At 50.5% G+C, this 19,349-nt stretch overlaps 7 protein-coding genes and 1 non-coding gene across 8 annotated transcripts; 3 read left to right on the top strand and 5 right to left on the bottom strand.

The window, feature by feature from the left end:
* Nucleotides 1-1,363: 1,363 nt before the first annotated feature.
* On the bottom strand, nucleotides 1,364-3,618 carry BO85DRAFT_444390 (sugar transporter family protein). The gene is made up of 3 exons (XM_025659004.1): nucleotides 3,088-3,618; nucleotides 2,347-3,021; nucleotides 1,364-2,285 (listed from the first exon to the last, which is right to left on the bottom strand). Exons 1-3 carry the CDS (start codon nucleotides 3,295-3,297, stop codon nucleotides 1,632-1,634), a joined length of 1,539 nt encoding a protein of 512 aa, XP_025520969.1. The 5' UTR covers nucleotides 3,298-3,618; the 3' UTR covers nucleotides 1,364-1,631.
* A 1,008-nt stretch (nucleotides 3,619-4,626) lies between these two features.
* Nucleotides 4,627-6,588, bottom strand: BO85DRAFT_473675 (reverse prenyltransferase; the record flags this gene model as incomplete). Its single annotated transcript, XM_025662635.1, has 4 exons — nucleotides 4,991-6,588; nucleotides 4,860-4,938; nucleotides 4,744-4,752; nucleotides 4,627-4,650 (listed from the first exon to the last, which is right to left on the bottom strand). The coding sequence occupies exons 1-4, from the start codon at nucleotides 6,202-6,204 to the stop codon at nucleotides 4,627-4,629; spliced, it is 1,326 nt and encodes a 441-aa protein (XP_025520968.1). The 5' UTR covers nucleotides 6,205-6,588.
* Nucleotides 6,589-7,082: 494 nt separating this feature from the next.
* On the top strand, nucleotides 7,083-9,478 carry BO85DRAFT_455089 (cytochrome P450; the record flags this gene model as incomplete). Its single annotated transcript, XM_025661366.1, has 7 exons — nucleotides 7,083-7,118; nucleotides 7,190-8,131; nucleotides 8,191-8,312; nucleotides 8,371-8,669; nucleotides 8,725-8,830; nucleotides 8,868-8,941; nucleotides 9,255-9,478. 7 exons carry the CDS (start codon nucleotides 7,083-7,085, stop codon nucleotides 9,476-9,478), a joined length of 1,803 nt encoding a protein of 600 aa, XP_025520967.1.
* Nucleotides 9,479-9,569: 91 nt separating this feature from the next.
* BO85DRAFT_16104 (uncharacterized protein) lies at nucleotides 9,570-10,610 on the bottom strand. The gene is made up of 4 exons (XM_025654236.1): nucleotides 10,458-10,610; nucleotides 10,376-10,389; nucleotides 10,194-10,313; nucleotides 9,570-10,127 (listed from the first exon to the last, which is right to left on the bottom strand). The coding sequence occupies exons 3-4, from the start codon at nucleotides 10,311-10,313 to the stop codon at nucleotides 9,807-9,809; spliced, it is 441 nt and encodes a 146-aa protein (XP_025520966.1). The 5' UTR covers nucleotides 10,376-10,389; nucleotides 10,458-10,610; the 3' UTR covers nucleotides 9,570-9,806.
* Nucleotides 10,611-10,777: 167 nt separating this feature from the next.
* BO85DRAFT_361740 (putative glutamine-serine rich protein MS8) lies at nucleotides 10,778-11,582 on the bottom strand (the record flags this gene model as incomplete). The annotated part of the gene is made up of 3 exons (XM_025655598.1): nucleotides 10,778-10,898; nucleotides 10,955-11,328; nucleotides 11,418-11,582. The coding sequence occupies 3 exons, from the start codon at nucleotides 11,580-11,582 to the stop codon at nucleotides 10,778-10,780; spliced, it is 660 nt and encodes a 219-aa protein (XP_025520965.1).
* A 481-nt stretch (nucleotides 11,583-12,063) lies between these two features.
* On the bottom strand, nucleotides 12,064-12,134 carry BO85DRAFT_t4. Its single transcript has one exon. It is a non-coding gene; the product is annotated as a tRNA-Gly (tRNA).
* A 1,801-nt stretch (nucleotides 12,135-13,935) lies between these two features.
* On the top strand, nucleotides 13,936-14,811 carry BO85DRAFT_473672 (uncharacterized protein; the record flags this gene model as incomplete). Its single annotated transcript, XM_025662634.1, has 4 exons — nucleotides 13,936-14,062; nucleotides 14,107-14,153; nucleotides 14,210-14,217; nucleotides 14,319-14,811. The coding sequence occupies 4 exons, from the start codon at nucleotides 13,936-13,938 to the stop codon at nucleotides 14,485-14,487; spliced, it is 351 nt and encodes a 116-aa protein (XP_025520964.1). The 3' UTR covers nucleotides 14,488-14,811.
* Nucleotides 14,812-15,044: 233 nt separating this feature from the next.
* Nucleotides 15,045-18,787, top strand: BO85DRAFT_444384 (putative translation elongation factor eEF-3). The gene is made up of 3 exons (XM_025659003.1): nucleotides 15,045-15,545; nucleotides 15,623-18,515; nucleotides 18,584-18,787. Exons 1-3 carry the CDS (start codon nucleotides 15,358-15,360, stop codon nucleotides 18,695-18,697), a joined length of 3,195 nt encoding a protein of 1,064 aa, XP_025520963.1. The 5' UTR covers nucleotides 15,045-15,357; the 3' UTR covers nucleotides 18,698-18,787.
* The last annotated feature ends 562 nt before the right edge of the window (nucleotides 18,788-19,349 follow it).

Raw genomic sequence — 19,349 nt, 5'->3', positions numbered from 1 at the left:
AGCGAATGAGGGTTTGCAGCTGCCGGTAGTACCAAATGCAGGAGAGATATATTAGACGCGTTGGAGATTGAAGCTGCTCCTCGTCTTCTTTGCGGTCTTCCCTCTACCTCCTGTGGGCGTTGAGACCGGACCCTTGCAGTCGGGGGGTTTGGGTTGCGGACGAACGAGGGAGTCGCCGACCGGGGAAAGATGAGGAGGACGGAGAGATCCCAATAAAAGAAAAGGAAAGGCAAACCGAAACGACCGGATGGGAGAGGAGGAGGTCGAAAGGAGAGGGAGGGAAAGATGAAGCCCGAAACGGAGGAGGAGCGAGGAGCGTAGCAAACGAAGACGAGCAAGTGAAATGAAAGTTGGAAGTTGTAAGGGAAAGTTGAGAGCAGCGCCAGTCCCGGTCCGGGGCTTGGCGGTTCTGGTCGGCGTCTCTCTTTTGCTGCCCTAGCTCTTTGTGTCGGGATGACGATCTCAATTCATTCTTGACTCGTGAGGTGGAACTGCAAATAATCTGAGTCTAGATAGACGGGATCTAATGCATCTGCATTGCAAGTAGAAACAGTGGGTAGGGGCGAAAAAAAGAAGATGAGGTGACGATGTTCGAAACCCCCGAGGTAGTACCGTCAGGATACATCCACCAGGAAACTAAACTGATTGATGTCAGAGACAGAAGGGGAGGGCACATAGAGTACAATTCGTCCATGGAATTCCTCCATATCCCCACTGAATAATGACAGCCATCAACATGTTGGTAAGAACCATGAACCATAAGCTCAGCACTCCATCAGCCAACTCAAATTAAGGTCATGAATCAATCAGACCCTGAGAAAAGAGCGTCGCCGATCTCCGCTCCACGAGATTGCGATGCCAATGTCCGAGAGTGGATCCATTTTTCCTTTGATCTCGATCTAAACTCAAACAACTAGCTATTTCTACTGGTATTCTATACAAATAATTCGTTAGTAATGGTATCCTACGAGTAGAAAGTATATTTCCACCGTGCATTACAGGACTGTCTGTCAGCATCCCGGTTCACTGCATTGGAATGAATGCAGTTTAGTTCCAATCCGTGCGGGGTTGGCTGGTTGGTTGCCTAAGGAAGAATCTCCTGACCGGCTGGCTGTATAAAAGGGTCTGTGTGCCCAGGGGAAATGGCCACTATTCGAACATTTTTGCTTACTTCCTGCCATCAACATTATCTATAGTATGGTAAGTTAAAGCTTTCCTTGCCACTTAATAGAAGAATGATTACAATGATGATCCTCCATCTTCAACCCTGTGATCGGTCCCAAAGGGGATTGATGAGCATCGATTATTAAGCAGATTCTGATGTCTTTCTTACTTTTTCTACAATCATCATCGGTTGTTATTGTACCAGTGCCTGGACTAATGATATCGATTACAATAATTTAGGTATCTGCGACATCCCCACTGATCTGTTCTGTGTCATAGACTCTACAACGCGATAGGATGTTGGGCCAGGTGGAGTGAGACATCTCGGGACGGAGTCAAACAATGTACTAAGCCAACAAACATAGCGTACATTCTCATGCATTGCAATCGGCTATATAACATAATGAATATCACTCATCTCGTCACATCATAACATCATCAACAGTACATCTAACCGACTGATCGAATCAACCCTCCACCATCCTCGACGTGCCCTTCTCCGGATCACCCTCTACCTCCACCTCCCCATCCGTTCCCCGTTGTGCTGCCACAACCGCCATATCGCCATCATGCGCGACATCGAACTTGCGACCTAGCCGCTCGGGGCCGATCAGCGTCACCAAGATCGTATATCCATACACACAGCCCATAAAAATACAAATGACCTTGCCATACTGGTACCGCTTGGTACCATCCTCTGTGGGAGGCAAGGGAAACCGTTCCCCGATCGTGGACTCGATCGTCGAACTAGCCGACGAGACGAGGTTGCCCAGCTGGTAGGCCGTACCTACCGCGAAGGTGCGGATAGCACCCGGCGACAGCTCCATCAGGTGGATGGGGATGACACCCCATGCGCCTTGCACGCAGAATTGTTCAAAAAAGGCAGCAGCCATAACGCTGTGGTTCGTGACAAATGTGTAAGGGTAGAGGAGCGCGCCGCCAATAATGCAAATGAAGACGATGGAGAAGCGGCGTCCAAAGATCTGACTGGCCCAGCCGCACGTAGTACCTCCGGTCAGGGCGCCGAGGTTGGCGACGACCTGGGTAACAGTAACGGCATCGGCGGAGAAGTTGAATTGGTTTTCAAGCATGGTCGGGTAGAGATCTTGGGAGCCGTGAGACTGGGGTTTGGTTAGTGACGCTGAATCGACTAAATTGAGTAAAGTATGCATTCAAACGTACCATGAAGTTGAAGCCAGCCATGAGCAAGACCAGATAGATCAGAAGCAGCCAATGTCTCTTCAGGGCTGTATTACCCTCGGACAAGAAGGTTGTAGTCACTCCACCGCGAACATGCTCTCGAGTGGCCTGGCGCTGAAGGAAGGTATCGGTCTCCGGCAGGAACATCCGGTAGATGATGATTAGCACGGGCGGACAGGCCCCAAACCAGTAGAGCGGCCGCCATCCGTGGGAAGTGGTGTTGACCAGGCCGCGTGCAAATGCGGTAGCCAGCAAGTATCCAAACGCATAGCCCTGCTGCAGCAAGCCAGACACGATACCGCGCGCCTCCATAGGACAGTCCTCAAGCGCGGTCGCCGCGGCATTGCCGTACAACCCACCCATGGCGATTCCAAAGAGAGCGCGACAAGCCAAAAATTGTTTGTAGGTCTGACAGAAACCCGTACCCAGTTCCAACACGACAAACAGGAGGTTATTAACGATAAAGGGCCACTTGCGACCCCAGCGATCGGCAGCGACTCCAAATGTAATGGCGCCCACGGAGCGGAGCATCAGCACCAAGGTGATGCCCCAGGTGATGTCGGTGACAGATTTGTCGAAGGTCTTTGCAAGATCGGTGGCAGTCAAGGACACGGTGAAGAAATCGAAAGCATCCCAAGTCCAGCCGGCAAAAGCAACCTAGAGCCGCGGTTAGTCATGGCGCAAGAAGAGGGTCCGGCGTCTGAGGTTTGGGATGAAACATACCCCAAAAAAGAGCCATTGCTTCCGATTGAGGAGCATGAGCGCCTTGAAGGGATTGGGAGCTGGGTTCATAGGAGGCACCAAGGTTGTAAGACGAGTGGCCATGTACTTGATGGGACTCATCGTGGACTGCTCATCCTCGTCAGCAGCTGATAGCTGGACGGGAACGGGCACCCCGGTGGAGGGTTTGTCCCCTTCGTAGTAGTGGGACATGATGGAAGAAGGGAGTAAAAGAACCACGGCGAGAGCGCGTCTACAAGCGCTGCGCGGTTGGGGAATTGAGGAAAAGAAATGGATGGCCTGGTCGGGGAAAAAAGAAACGAACGAGCCATCAGCTGGCGGGGAGCAGGCTTTTATGCCCCGATTATCGGGCAGAAGGACGAAGGCCGTGAAATTGGAACAGAAAGCCGACGACGGTGAGCATGGCCGGACAGGTGCCGATCCCTCCCATGACGAGCAGGAGGAAGATGCATCTTCCGGAACAGATGGGTCCCATCAAGTCATCTGGGGAAGCTTTGGAAAGCTAGAGAGGAACAGAAAGCAACGAGAGAGGTTGGAAAGCTTAACGCCGCCCCTCAACCAGAGTTTCTGGGCAAATCGTAAATGACCGGGGGATTTCCTTAGTCAGGCCGGATGCCATCATCACGCTCTAGCACTGCTTGTTGTTCCTCTGTCTTTGTTTGTATGAGCACTTTATTTATTTTTTGACACATCGTTGGCCATGTCAATTGCTCATCTGATGTAATCGAGTGATCTGAGAGCCTACTGCCTTTATTTCTTTTTGTGAAAGAATGTTAAAACTCTCTCTCTCTGTGTGTGTTTCCCCCGCCAAGATTTCCCCAGATTTACTGCCAAGCGGCTCTCCAGCTCCAACTCCACCAGCCAAGCCCGCCTTGTCGCGGCTTGTCTCTTTCTCCCTCTTCTTGTTTCCTCCCCAGATCTGGGCTTCCATCTATGAAAAAGTCTCCATCGTATTCTCTGTTCTATCTCCTGTTTTTTATGCCGCAATTAACGGCTGCACAGGGTCCCATCAACTCTAAATAAATTCCAGACCGCCAATGGCCGCCGGGGTAAGCGAACAATTTAAAACCCTCACCCCCCGGCCGTGCGTGGCTCCATCGCGGGGTAAAACCCCGAGCTATCCTTACCCTTAGTTCTATCTAGTTCTATCTAGTCCCAGACTACCAACTCGCCTAGTAAACTTTTCACTCTCCCACTGGCATCCCGTCAGCCACCAACTTGCTCGCCAGGTTTCTCTCCCAACGAATCAACGGTTCTCGGCCCGGACACGAGACCCAGTTCGTTCCATCCCAAGAATCCTTCTGCGCGCGGATTTTGCCCGAGCGCCCCTCCCTCGTTGGCCGGATTACACTGTTTTTTCTTTCCTTCCCTCCCTTGCTACCTGTCTTATCCATCGCTTCTCAGCTCCGCGGGGGTGCCATGGGGTGAATTAGTCCCCATCTCGGCTCTGGTCAGCTGGTGCCGCACAATAGCCGGACGGCAGCCAATCCCCGCTGAGTGGAAAAGAAAATGGCCACCGTCTTACTTAGGAAGTAGTCTATATCCCTGTCTGGGGTTTCTTTCGATTATTAACCTGCTTTGACTTACCGGTGTGGTGGTCGCACAGAACGCCTAGATGTCCGCCAAATGGTTACTTACGCGTACGACCTTTTTTATGCAACAGTTCAGTTCATAGTAATACCCTTGTGCGATGCTCATGATGACGATTCCAAGACTTGATTCTAGGCCAGGCTGGAGTGATAGTACACACTCACATAGACCCCCGCCTGGCTGGTATACGCTAGCGACACCCACGAGTGAAGCCGGGCAGACTGCTCGAGGTCTTCATCCGGACTGTCATCAATGTCAGTCGGAATAACTGTGATCGGGAAAGGGCAGAACTCACAACAGATACTGCACGTTAGCCACATAGCTCCGAGCCTCGTCCGCCCATCCGAGCGAGTCAAAGAAGCGCGCCAGCGTCTTGGCCACGAACATGTCGTTCCTCCCAAGAAGTGGGAGGTACAGCTTCGGGATGGGCTCGTCGCGGCCCGGTCGGATTTCATAGTTCCACATCAGTATTGGCGCCTTAGAAGGATGTTGTCCTTGTTGACCGTTGCCCTCCAGAAATCCCCATAGCCGTCGGACCAACTCCAGGCCCTGCATCGTAGCCGAATCCTTCAGCCTTCCACCCATGGTCCATACCTCCTTTACCTTTTCCATCCTTAAATCTCCAAGGACCCCATAAACCTTGATTCGGGACTTGGCCGAATCGACAAAGTCCCAAGCCAGGTATGTGTACTCATTGAATCCCCCGCCTTCTTCCATGTACTCAATCACCTTCTGAACTGCCTCACTGTCTCTTCTCTCTGCCGTCACATTTAGCTGGCTCAATGAATCACGGAGTAATCGTTGCATAGGCACGCCAGACGCCTTCTCCTTGAGCCTGAGAAAAGCATACCCCTTCGTATCCACACTAGCTGCCCCAACCCTCTTAAAGGTGAACCCTATATTATACATCGACTGCACTGAGTCCCTCTTAAACTCCCCTTGTTTCACCTTCAATGTTTCCATCTCAGTGATTCCAAAATCCCTAACGAAATGATGGTACAGCATGCGGTCGAGTCCTCCCAATGTAGACAGTCGACCAACCAGCCGCTCCGTAGCAGTCTGATTGAACCGATCACTAGATGTTCCCGCAAACTCACAGATCGGCTCAATGCCCACACGAACAGTCGATGCATTGTGATCCTGGAAATTAACGCTCATCTCAATCGGCAGGTCGGTATAGGTCATAACGCTTGGCCAGCGCTGCGGATACGGTCCGAGAGCGGGGACAATGTGATTCCGCGCGAAGAGTAGATATTCGAATTGCATAGGCACAGAGTAGCCTGTTAGTTGCAGCAACCGACCAAGGAGTGGGCCAATGTTCCGCCACCAGGACGATTCGGCGCCATTGGTTGAGGTTTGGTATTTCACGATGGTATCCCATGGCTTTGGGGTTGACTGGGAGTCGGTGCCAGCATTCGCCTTCTGATTTTCAGGTAAATCGTCAGGTGGTGATGCCTCCACACCTTTTGGATGAGATGAGGTTTCGTCCCTCAGGAAAGATGAGGCCATTTTGGTTTAACCTATCTCTCGAGGTAGATGATGCTCGCAGATCTGCTGGTCCAAGAGGTCAGTGTATTGCCCTTATACAAAAGGCAGTATGATCAAGTATTTTACCGTTCCCACTCCGAACGAGGTTGAGGAGTGTCGCACTTGTCTGTTCTGCGAGCATATATGCATTCTAAACAGAAAGCCACAACAAGGCGGGCACAAAGCCGATACTTGTGTAACCATTCAGATATGCAACGCTCTTTGAAAACCCTAACACTCCGCTGCAGGTAGTAAATTTCCGAACTCCGGTGTTGCCGCCTGAAGTTTGTGGAGCGCATTGGCGCTGAGAGACTCTGGTTTAGAGTTAATGACGTTTCAAGAAATACGGCGGTGCTTTGAAAAGACCTGATTTTGGGCTATAGAGATACTCTTCGGTAGGTGCAGAATAGACCCCTTTGCTGTTTATTATGGAGAAGAAAATTTCAGGGACTAGTTTAGTTCCCCTAAATTAAGGAGAGAGGGGGCTGGTGTGAAAATGGGTCCACAACAATGCACAAACATTGAACAGATGTGACATCTACCAGGAACAGCGTACAACCTTACATACATGGCGATTGGAATGCTTAACCTCCCATATTTCACAAGCATAGTACCAGTCCAGGCGATGCCAAAGGTGGGTACTAGCCTGCTTAAATTACGCCAGGATTGCAGGGTACGGTGGAACAATTGCTAAAAGGGATCCCAGATGCAGGGCCCATACATGTCCTGCTCGGGTTTCTCCGCTTCATGCGACTGTGAGAGCAGATGGACAATATTGCCGCACACTTGAAAAGACCATTCAAGGATTTGGGTAAGTCGACATAAGATTGGCATTGGTTGTACCACCGACTGAACTCATCATGAACACTAGGCAGCATCGATACAACTTCACTGTTGTAAGTCCTTGTTAGAATAAACGTCGCCCTCTAGCAATCTCTGATATCACTAACGCCCTTCTCGTCACAAGTTTGGCTTCAAGCCTGTGGTCATGATTATGGAAAATGGACTACAACTACAAGCTGGAGCATTCACTCTAGGTGTGCTAGCTCACAGTCTCTACTTTCGCTCTGGCGAACACCATCTCTATCCTATTCGGTATCTCTACACATATGGTGGCTTGTCGATACTAGTTGCTGCAACGATTCAATATGCACAAAAAATCTCATTTACTCGAGCAAGCACCGCATCTCTGAGCCTAATATCTACACATCTGCTGGGCCTATACTGCAGCCTCATCATTTACAGGATGTTTCTTCATCCGTTAGGACGGTTTCCCGGCCCCCTAGGTGCACGTCTATCTGGGTTCTGGCTACCAGCAAAGCTACTTCACCAACCCCTCTACCTGGTCCTCGAAGAGTTGCATAAGAAGTACGGACCATTTGTGCGCATAGGCCCATCTGATCTCTCCATAATCCACCCCGATGCCGTAAATATCATCTATGGATTTAAGTCCTCCTGTACTAAAGCGCCCTTCTATGACCTCGGTGCACCAGTGCAATCGCTACATGCACATCGAAACAGGGAAGCTCATGACCAACGACGGAGAGTATGGAGTCTAGGCTTCAGCGATAAATCACTTCGAGCATACGAAAAACGCATTCAAGTCTATCGACAAAAGCTCATCGATCTTTTAAACTCGGCCGCTGGTGATCAAGCCATTAACATCAGCAACTATCTCACATGGTACAGTTATGATGTGATGGGTGACTTGGCTTTCGGTAAGACTTTCGGCATGCTGGATGCTAGTGCCAATCACTGGGCAATCCAGATCCTGAACGACATGCTTAAGCCATTGGAGTTCTCCGTGCCTATCTGGGCCCTTCGGCTGCTGGGTTCTATACCGGGGATGAACAAGGATGCGTTGAGATATGAGAAGTTCAGCCATCAGCGCCTGAAGACGAGAATGAGGGTATTGTCTTTGAGGCTTCTCTGCTGTTTTATGCCCGAGTAAATCACTTATGCTTTTAGAAAACGCCCGAAATACCCGATATCAGCTCGTCGCTGCTCGTGGAGTTACAAGGACGAGTACCTACAACTAAAGAATTCTATCAGTTGCTTGGGGATGTTGAATTGATAATTGCAGCAGGGAGGTATGCACCTCTTCGAAGCTATTCTTTCTAGCAAGGCAGACTCACAAGTGAACGATAGTGACACTACCGCAGCAGCTCTAATCACCATTATCTACGAGCTGGCTAAACACCCAGTACACGTGAAGATGATCCGCGAGGAGCTAAGTCTATGTGCTGTCGAGCCTAGCGGGGAGTATATGCACGAGAAAATCGCAGGCTTGAGACATCTCAATGGGTTTATCAACGAGGTACTCCGTCTACATCCTCCAATTGGAAGCATTATTCCTAGAAAGACACCACCGGAGGGCATCATGATCGGTGACACCTACATACCAGGAAACATGACAGTCTCTTGCCCACAATGGGTTATTGGAAGATGTAAGTGGACTATATAATCCCTCAGTCTGACAAAAGCAAATGCTCACCTTTCTAGCCAATGCCTTCTACGAGAATGCAAATCGGCTCCTCCCTGAGAGGTGGTACAGATACCCTGAGGCGATGAAATATAAATCTGCCTATGCTCCTTTTTTACTCGGTGGGTTATATCTTTGTTGCTGGATTTGCCAATATTCTGAGGGAGGCGCTACCGCCACACCGGCCAGGCTTCCTCCACACCAGCCTTCGCTCATGCCACACCCTCCGCCTATCTTGTAAGGTAAGGTCCCATTCATTTAAAATGTGGCCTCTCTGATTTGTTTTACTGCTTTTCCAACATGGGTAAATTTCAATACCTAAGATGCTGAATCCATGCCTCAGGAACAAAAGTCCTAAGAGTAGCAGGTGATAGGATCCCGCCTGTTCTAGAGCCCAAGCCTTGCCTTAAATGGATGGGATCTTGTTTTATAAGATAGGCAGAGGGTGTGGCATGAGCGAAGGCCGGTGTGGAGGAAATCTGGCCGGTGTGGCAGTAACGTGTCTGCTTATTCTAACCACGCCTGTAATTGCGAGTTTGACTATTTCAAGGTCCCTACGCATGCATCGGCAAACCGCTAGCACTCATGAACATGAGGGCAACTGTTGCCCGGATAACAATGACATTTGATTTGCAATTGCCATCGAACGATGACGGCACATTGCTCGATAAGAATATGAGGGAACATTTCTCTAGCTACGTCGAAGGCGTCTACATCCTCTTCAAGAACTTGCAGACAAATCAATCGTCAAGACAAAGGGTCAAATATATATGAATTTGATCTATCTAGATCTCAAGGGGCTGGGTGGTTGGTTGGTTGGTTGGAAGAGGTGATGGTCGGAGACCACGCAGGAAGAAGAGGCGAAGGATCAGCTGACAGCTGCCTGGAAACGTGCAGAAGCGTCTTGTTGTTTGTAAGTGTCGGATAACGAAGATGATCTAAATACATGCAGTAAAACGGGTGAAGAAGATGTTGTGCTCGAGACCTCCCTCCCAAATGGGAAGGTGCCCGTGGCATATTGAGCACTAACTCTGCTGGACAATTCGATTCACGAATTCAGTCCCATAAAACCAGCCATCATGTAAAGGGCGGTATCAGTCTTTTACACGAGACCTTTGATTTCCGCGACAGCGGACTTGATCTGCTCGTCCAACTCTTTGGACAACTGGTAGTCGGGCGCAAACGACTCGGCGCGTTCAGAGTCATGGCGTTCTACAGCATCCACTAGCCCTTTGCGGGCAGTGTCCCATTGCTCGGTCTTCACACGGAGAGCTTCATTGTGTTCACGTTCTCTTTCCTTGAGTCGTGCTATCTCTTCTCTGAGCTCTTTCTTTCGAAGCTTCTGCCCTTCGGTGAGGTCCCGGGTGGGGGGTAGAACCCCCTCCGGGACCTCAACCCCGGCATCTTCCAGAGCATCTATAATCTATAAACTTAGTTAGTATCAATATTTATTAATGACAGAACAGTATGATATCATAGAACCCAGTACAGTGCCACATAGATACACTAAATCTTCTAATATAGAAAACTTACTTTTGAGCGTTCCAGTTGGACCTAAGTGGGCCCGCGATAGCAGCGGCGGTGGCGGCAATGTCTCGACGAGGGGCATCTAGACGCACAGAGTATCATCAGATATGTTGCATCACCTGAGCTGCTTAGACTCATGCTCACCTTTCCGTAGTTGTCTAGAGAGAAGAACAAAAGATCAACACTCTTCTCGCTCATCACCAGAGTCCATCATGAGATAACTTACTACGTATATTGATATGGGGAGGGAGAGAGGTTGTAGATAACGAAGAGGGGAAGAGAAGGAAAGAGAAGAAGAAGACGAGGGAGAAATATATAGAAGATTGTGGGCCCTATACCCTGATGTCCCAAAAGGGTCTGGTCACCAGACAAGGTGAATAGAAGAGGGGTTGTCACTACAGGCGTCGGTCATTAATACGGTAATCGATACGAGACATACAGTCGATACGGGAGTAGCGAATTGAGTTGGAAACTAATAACGAACACCCCAAGGCGCATTCAATAAAACCCGAACAGAGAAGGATAAAGGTGCGAGCCACACGCAAACTAATGGCTATCACTAGAGGAACTTGAACTCGAGCTTGAGCTGGAACTGGAGCTTGAGCTGGAACTGGAGCTTGAACGACGGGAACTCTTGCCATGGTGTTTCTTTCTATGCCTCTTGCGTCTGCGGAAAACACATGTCAGCGTACGTATGCTAGGCATCATCATAGGCAGTTTTACAGTTTACTTGCGATATTCATGCCTGCAGCGCCTGCCAATGCACCTCCTGCAACACCCAGCATCCCATCTCCCAGCTTGTGACTTAGAGCGCCCCTGCCGATGACGCCGGCTTCATGCGAGACAAACCCCTTTTCACCTTCGGATGTGTCTGTAGTAGGGACAGGCTCTGACTGCGTCTGATAGTAAGACACATTCTGGCCTTGCCGATGCTGAGACTGTGGTAGATAAGATGAGCTTTGCTCGCATCTCATGAACGTGGGTTGCTCATGCCGATGTCCATCTGATTGCCTTGCGTCGTAGGAAGGTGCATAGCTTTGCTGATCTTGTGCAGGATGACTGCCTGGGGATGGATTCACATAATGGTTATTGGTAGGCTAACAAATTAGCTTGCTGCTATCTCCACGGATTATTTACGGCCCATGAGGCATGCGCATACGGGGTTGGTAATATCGGATAGACATACAAGAACCTGATTGTATGCGTACTGCGAACGCTGTCCTTGCTGGTATTGCGCTGAAGAATAATTGCCTGGAGTATCTCCGTGACTATATCCAGCAGCTTGCTGGCCATAGCAGTTCCGTGGGTCATCGTACTGGTCGTAATAATACTGGCGGAATGAATCCGACATAATGGGTAGTATGGATATCGATGCTGTCGACCAAAGGACTTAGAAGTGATGCAGCACGTATTACATTATGATCTATTGAGGCACGCAAAATTGACGATGCTAGGAGGGAGAGGCTAGGTAGTCATGTGGTTGCCTCTTTGTCCCATTTACCATTGCACTTGCCGGTCTTACTAAGACTCACGTTGCTTGGTGACACAGACCTTTACGGCCTATACACAAACAAGGCAGGTATCCTCTGGCTTTGTGCGAGATAGATATGAAGAATTCGGGAGGATACCTACTGTCCAACCCAATCTCTTGAGACCAGATAGATCGAATGCATTTTCCCCTTCGCCTTGACATGTACTGATAGAAAGGTCAGTATGTAGTATTGTCTCATACGCTCTATTGTAACAATGAAGGAAAAAGCTACACCATCATGACATCGGCGCAGCGGTCAGTCGGCGGGAGCAAATATAGAAAGAAAAAAACAAAATTCGAGTGCATCATCCGTGAATCGAACACGGGCCTCATCGATGGCAACGATGAATTCTACCACTAGACCAATGATGCTGTTCATATGTAATCCTTTTAATTTTGGCTACTTATTCCAATCTTGTCCTGAGCAGTTCTCATGATACCTCCACACGAATCGATCGAACAACCCATATCATTCAGTCAGCAAATGTCTCGATCTCTTGGTATTTCCTCGTATCTAAGTAGACATGTATCCTCAGCGAAATAACGTGTGATACTGCGACCGTACGATTGTCTTCATCAAGTGCGATGACTAACTACAATAAACGGGTTTCGTCAGTTGGACTTGGGATTTATGGTATATTAGTACCAGATCACGACATATCGAGCAACGTCGTCATGTGTCCTCGCCATGCCCTAATTGTATCAGGTAGATAAATTCAAGCCATGACAGCATGGGACGGCATGAGTCGGTCAAAGGCCGGACCTGTGTGAGTATAGTTCTTGCGCATCGTCAACATTCCTGACGCAGTTCTGAGGCGGGAATCACGCACGCTACGTCGCAAGCAGCTAACACGGGTTTTTTTATCAGGAGCCTGAAATTGATGTAGATTAAGGACAACTTGTGACAACAGATTGATATATCTGTGTGGCTCTCTTTACTTATAGTGCTCCGCCTCTTGACTCTTCCATGGTTAGATGTGAATGAGCCGAAGCGAGAGCGAACTATTACTTTGTATATTACTCCATGATGTCGTGGATTGGAACTGTTGGATATTCAAGAGACAGCATTGTGGTAAGACAGACGCGACGCGATTGTCTGATAGCAGGTTTAGATTGAGGTCCAGAATATAGTAAGTAGTAATTTGCTGTACCAAGGGCGCTGAAGGTTAGCACCCGGGGCAACACCCAAAAGGGATAGTAATGGTTACTAATGACTCATCATGAGATAACCATGATGGTTAGTGAAGGTAGAGAGACCATTTGTATCTGCCAAATAGATACTTTTAAGGGTACTTTGCCATCTCGCGAAGAGAGGAGAAGAGTATTGGATGTGCACTTTAGAGACTCCGAGGTGTCGGTAGGAAAACAACGTGTCGACCCACCATCATGGGCGAATAGCGCTCACGAGTTCTAAGAAGGTTTCTACTTCCACCATTGTTGTGGCAATAGTGTGGTTGGTTGCAGGTTGCCACTGCAGATTTGGATATTTTCGCGGGGGATAAGGAATGGAAGGAGATCCGGAGAAAATTGAACTCAAAATTCGATAGCCGATAAGAGCGATAAGAGGGGGGCCCCCGTATTCTGAAGACTGACGGTGCACATCATAAGGCACGGTTCTCGGGTTGGCTGAGGCGGCAGGCCTGGATGTCACTTTGAAGAAGGGCTGTAAAGTTATTTGGTCTCAACACGCCAATCGGCAACATAACGTAAAGAAAAGTGATTAAAGCCAGATATATTTGAATGCGGTGAGAAAAGCCTGAGTCAGACAAATGGCGGTGATGCATCGACTCCTGCAACAAGCCATTGTTTCAGACGTGTGTTTGCGACGCTTAAACCCCAGAATTATGCCTGAGAGTGTTTAGTTGCCTATCCCTTTGTGTTTGGCAATAATAAGGCATCCATGACTCTCTGGGGAACAATCTCCGGGCGCAAAAGTATAATGCTCCTTTTCTTAACAACATGGTTATGCTTCGGGCAGGATTTTCCCAGGCCTTGCCTGCATCTTACCACAAAATGCATCGACAAACCATCATTCAATTCATGATGGCGCTGCATGCTGGCACATACCTTGATAATGTCCTTGACACGCCATTAATCCGGGGGTGCAACATCCTGATAGATAGACTGATAATAATCTACTGCGGCCGGCTAGTCTCCGCCCCTCCGTGTCATCATGGCTTGGTTGGCCCTGCAGATGCTGCTGCTTTCATGCCGGTCGCCACCTCTGATCATTCCCGGGGTGAAGTGGCGCAGCCCCCCTTCGAGACAGAAAGACTTCAGAAAAGGGATAACAGAAGGGGGTAAAATCAAAAATCATAATAACGAAAACTCTACTAAGTTAGAGTTACCAAGAGCCATGGCCCGGAGCCAGATCGTTCTCCGTTTTCGCCCGTCAGCCTAGACCGGCTCAAGCTATGAATAACTAATGGCTATTGATGACTGGCTAGTCTGAAGAGTAAGTACTGAACTGTCCTCACAGCATTGCTACGCTGGCATACACATGTGAAGATGTTCGTTCCGCCATAAGCGATGAAAGCCTGACAATAATTTCCCCAGACTTGGGATGGACAACGGTAGGGAGGATTCTGCGACGTTCCAAGTATCCTCAGAAGTAACAATAAGGGGGAGAAAGGGTGGTACAGAAACCGGCTGTGCTCAAGACCCTCTCAGCCCTGTCAAAGAAAGGGGCAACTTGATGATGCTTGCAAATGGCTCGATGATCTGAAAGGGGATTGGCTGGCAGCCCATCCCATATGTTACAAAGTAGCAGAAAGTATGTAAAAATAATCACAATCCCTCTTGACGGGGTAATATCGGTCGGGGAAGGCTATCATGATTTCCAAGATATCCGCTCCCACTGCTCCATCTCCGCTGATTCCCGCACGGAAAAGAGTCGGAATGAACGGCAGGAAGGCGATGGCCAGGAATAACCTTCAAAGATCCATGATGGCAGCGGGCAGACCGTGAGGATGGAGCGAACCTGATGGTTGAGCAGCAACCAGGGCAACCTTGGCTGAGGGTTCAACGCGGCTGACTCAGCGAAAACGAAAATCCAGCCAATCAGCGGCTGCAGATAGAGTCATTCACGAGCCACGGTTGGTTGCTTCGACAGCCCATCGCCGCTACACCGGAAACGAAGTTAGTGCGGGACAAATTCTAAGGAACAGCGAAAATTTTTTCATTAAAAGAGATTTTCTGGGACTGGCGGCGGGACTGAAAAAAGTTGGGCGGCGAAACGCAGGCCACAAAGCGATAAATATCACTTTCCTCCACCCACCTTCGCTTCCCCCCCCTCCTCCCTCCCTTTTTCTCCCCATCCTTCATCTCTCTCTTCTAAGAGGTTTGCTCCTCTATCTTAAAAATTTGTTTTGTTTTTTGTCGTTTCTCGGACAAAAAAATAGATTTTGCCTGTGCGGCCGTGTTAGAGCGTTTGCTGCGTGCTGTGAAAATTTCCAGACGCGGTTTCGTGGGCCCGCCACCTCTTATCGAGATACCCTAATAGAACGCTTTCCACCCGTTCTCGCTTCTTTTCTCCTCCTTTTTCTTCTTCCTTTCTTCTCTCTCCGACGTTACGACATCGTCTTTCACGATCAAAATGCCTGCTGTTGATGTTTCGTCCGTTCCTGCTGTCTCCGGCAAGGAGACTGCTCAGTCCGTCGCTGTCCTTGAGGACCTCATCAAGAACCTCAACATCTCTTCCTCCCAGGATGAGGTGAACGCTGCTGCCGACAACCTGGCCCACCTGTTCAGCGGCCCTATCCCCGAGCAGGCTCTCCCTCTCAAGTATGTATAACCTGCAGAATACCCCGCTCTGCCGTCTATGTGGTCGGTGGCGGATGGCTAACATGAAAAATTTTCAGGGCTGTCGAGACCTTCCAGAAGCAGCTCAGCAACAAGAAGGATGCTGTTGTCCGTGAGCGTGCCTGCGAGGGTATCCGTGCTATTGCCTCCCACGCCACCATCGCTCCTGGTGTCGAGCCTCACCTCGTCACCCTCCTCGGCCCCGTCCTTGCCGCCGTCGGTGACAAGATGGTTCCCGTCAAGAACGCCGCCCAGGGTGCTGCCCTCGCCATCGTGAAGGGTGTCAACGGCAACGCCGTCAAGGCTGTCCTTCCCCCCGTCCTTGAGTCCCTCGCCAACGCCCAGAAGTGGCAGGAGAAGCTGGCTGCTCTCGAGTGCATCAACGCTCTCGTCGAGACTGCCCCCGCTCAGCTCTCTTTCCGTGTCCCCGAGCTCATCCCCGTTGTCTCTGAGGCCATGTGGGACACCAAGGCCGACATCAAGAAGGCTGCCTACGCTACCATGGAGAAGGTCTGCGGTCTGATCGTCAACAAGGATATTGAGCGTTTCATTCCCGAGCTCATCAAGTGTATCGCCAAGCCCGAGAACGTCCCCGAGACCGTTCACTTGCTCGGTGCTACCACTTTCGTCTCCGATGTCACCGGACCCACCCTCGCCATCATGGTCCCCCTGCTGGACCGTGGTCTGGTTGAGCGTGAGACTGCCATCAAGCGTAAGTCCGCTGTCATCGTTGACAACATGTGTAAGCTCGTGGAGGACCCCCAGATTGTCGCTCCCTTCTTGCCCAAGTTGATGCCCCGTCTTGAGAAGAACTACGAGACTCTGGCCGACCCCGAGGCTCGTGGTAAGACCAAGCAGGGTCTGGACACCCTGTGCCGTGTCGGTGATGTCAAGAACGGCAAGATCCCCGAGATCTCCACCGCTGGTGACATCTCCACCGTCTCCGCTATCCTCAAGGAGATCCTCTCTTCCAAGTTCTCCGCCCAGGCTGAGAAGGCCGAGTCCGTCATCACCTACGTTGCTGCCATCGCTGGTCAGCTCGTCGATGAGAAGGACGCCGAGGTCACCAGCTGGACCCAGAACGCCCTTCCCTACATCGCTGCCATCGTTGGTGACGAGGAGGCCAAGCCCATCGTCGAGACCCTCCGCAAGCGCGCCTCCCCCGGTGCCGCTGCTGAGGATGAAGTTCTCTCCGACGAGGAGGAGGGTGAGGATCTGTGCAACTGCACTTTCTCCCTGGCTTACGGTGCCAAGATTCTGCTGAACCAGACCAGCCTCCGCCTCAAGCGTGGTCAGCGTTACGGTCTGCTCGGCCCCAACGGTACCGGTAAGACCACTCTCATGCGTGCCATCAACAACGAGCAGCTTGAGGGCTTCCCCAAGAAGGATGAGGTCAAGACCGTCTACGTTGAGCACGACTTGGATGCCGCCGATACTGAGCAGACCGTCATTGGCTGGACCATCAAGAAGCTCCGCGAGGTCGGTGTCCAGACTAGCCAGGAGGAGGTCGAGGCCAAGCTCGAGGAGTTCGGTTTCCTGCGTGAGCAGTTCGAGGGTCCCATCACCTCCCTCTCTGGTGGATGGAAGATGAAGCTGGCTCTGGCCCGTGCCGTGTTCGAGTCCCCCGATATCCTGCTGCTCGATGAGCCTACCAACCACTTGGACGTCAAGAACGTCGCCTGGTTGGAGAACTACCTGTGCACCTCCCCCTGCACTTCCATCATCGTCTCCCACGACAGCAAGTTCTTGGACAACGTCATCCAGCATGTCGTCCACTACGAGCGCTTCAAGCTCAAGCGTTACCGTGGTAACCTGAGCGAGTTCGTCAAGCGTGTCCCCTCTGCTCGCTCCTACTACGAGCTGGGTGCCTCCGAGCTCGAGTTCAAGTTCCCCGAGCCCGGTTTCCTTGAGGGTGTCAAGACCAAGGCCAAGGCCATCATCCGTGTCAACAACATGTCCTTCCAGTACCCCGGTACCCCCAAGCCCCAGCTCACCGACATCTCCTTCCAGGTCTCCCTGGGCTCTCGTATTGCCGTCATCGGTCCCAACGGTGCTGGTAAATCCACCCTGGTCAACGTCCTGACCGGTGAGTTGATCCCCACCTCCGGTGACGTCTACCAGCACGAGAACATCCGTATCGCCTACATCAAGCAGCACGCTTTCGCTCACATTGATAACCACCTCGACTCCACTCCCTCCGAGTACATCCAGTGGCGTTTCCAGACCGGTGAGGACCGTGAGACCATGGACCGTGCCAACAAGATCGTCACCGACGAGGATGAGAAGGCCATGGACAAGATCTACAAGATCGAGGGCCAGCCCCGTCGTGTCATTGGTATCCACGCTCGTCGTAAGTTCAAGAACAGCTACGAATACGAGTGTTCGTTCTCGCTGGGTGAGAACATCGGCATGAAGAGCGAGCGCTGGACTCCCATGATGACCACCGACAACGCCTGGATTCCCCGTAACGAGATCATGCAGTCCCACGCCAAGATGGTTGCCGAGGTCGATCAGAAGGAGGCTCTCGCCAGCGGTCAGTTCCGTCCTCTGGTCCGTAAGGAGATTGAGGCCCACTGCGAGCAGTTCGGTCTCGATGCTGAGCTGGTCTCCCACTCCCGCATGCGCGGTCTGTCCGGTGGTCAGCGTGTCAAGGTCGTCCTTGCCGCCTGCTCTTGGCAGCGTCCTCACGTCATCGTTCTGGACGAGCCTACTAACTACCTGGACCGTGATTCTCTCGGTGCTCTGTCCAAGGCTCTGAAGAGCTTCGAGGGTGGTGTCATCATCATCACTCACTCCCGTGAGTTCACTGAGAACCTCACCGAGGAAGTCTGGGCCGTCGTTGACGGTAAGATGACTCCCTCCGGTCACAACTGGGTTCAGGGACAAGGTTCCGGTCCCCGTCTTGAGGCCAAGGATGGTCCCGAGGAGGTCGTCGATGCCATGGGCAACAAGGTCAGTTCAAATCCCCGTTTCTCGGATCGTTGGAAGCTTTTCGAGTCTTATACTAACTTTGCTTACAGACCGTTGTTGAAAAGAAGAAGAAGCTCACTTCTGCTGAGCTTCGCAAAAAGAGAAAGGAGCGTATGGCTAGAAAGAAGCGTGGGGAGGAGGTTTCTGACGACGAGGAGTTCTAAACACGAGGTTATAGCTCGTTTGGATGATTTTTATAGAGGTTACGGTCGTATGAAATCAAAATTCGCTTAATGACCAAACTTGTGCTTTACGAGTAATAATAACCTGATAGACAGATGTAGCAGTGCCTGCAGAATCGTAATATATGTTTATTTCGCGATTTACTTTGATAATGCGCTGGAAATAAGACATCGTTGCAACCCATCTGCCGATGCGGGCTTGCCAAGACTTGGTGTTGAGGTTGAGGTGAGGCTCATGATGGCGGTGAGGGATGGCAGAATTCGGATTTTTACCAGCTGAGCCTCACCTCACCATACCACCCCACCCACTGTCCGTCTTCTACATAATCATCAAGCGATGCACACATCTATCTAAAGTATCGGTCGATGTCTGGAGAAGCCTCATCGTCATCAATATCTTACGTCAAGACATTGCAAAGCATTCTTTTACTAAGCACTTTGACTTAAGTAATCTTTACTAACCGGTACTATTACTACTGTACTACTCCTAAATATGTGGTATTCCGAAGACTTCAAGTTACTATGCTCTGCCAAGTTAAGCGCTCACTTCACAGATGACTCTCCATGAAGCATATCATGAAACGACCCAGCGAATTATTTAATCATGATGTCTTGCGATACTTGAGGTTCTACC

This window comes from Aspergillus piperis, assembly GCF_003184755.1.
Source record: "Aspergillus piperis CBS 112811 unplaced genomic scaffold BO85scaffold_1, whole genome shotgun sequence".
NCBI classification, from domain to species: Eukaryota; Fungi; Ascomycota; class Eurotiomycetes; order Eurotiales; family Aspergillaceae; genus Aspergillus; species Aspergillus piperis.
Note: the sequence above shows the minus strand (reverse complement) of the source record. Positions and strands in the feature narration are given on the sequence as shown.

Bases quoted from the DNA above. Each gene is read 5' to 3' on its own strand.
- BO85DRAFT_444390 (XM_025659004.1), bottom strand. From the start codon at position 3,297: ATGTCCCACTACTACGAAGGGGACAAACCCTCCACCGGGGTGCCCGTT. The intron at 3,022-3,087 runs GTATGTTTCATC...CCGCGGCTCTAG, and splicing joins AGCAATGGCTCTTTTTTGGG to GTTGCTTTTGCCGGCTGGAC. The intron at 2,286-2,346 runs GTACGTTTGAAT...ACCAAACCCCAG, and splicing joins TGGCTGGCTTCAACTTCATG to TCTCACGGCTCCCAAGATCT.
- BO85DRAFT_16104 (XM_025654236.1), bottom strand. From the start codon at position 10,313: ATGCCCCTCGTCGAGACATTGCCGCCACCGCCGCTGCTATCGCGGGCC. The intron at 10,128-10,193 runs GTACTGGGTTCT...CTAAGTTTATAG, and splicing joins TAGTGTATCTATGTGGCACT to ATTATAGATGCTCTGGAAGA.
- BO85DRAFT_444384 (XM_025659003.1), top strand. From the start codon at position 15,358: ATGCCTGCTGTTGATGTTTCGTCCGTTCCTGCTGTCTCCGGCAAGGAG. The intron at 15,546-15,622 runs GTATGTATAACC...AAAAATTTTCAG, and splicing joins GAGCAGGCTCTCCCTCTCAA to GGCTGTCGAGACCTTCCAGA. The intron at 18,516-18,583 runs GTCAGTTCAAAT...CTTTGCTTACAG, and splicing joins TCGATGCCATGGGCAACAAG to ACCGTTGTTGAAAAGAAGAA.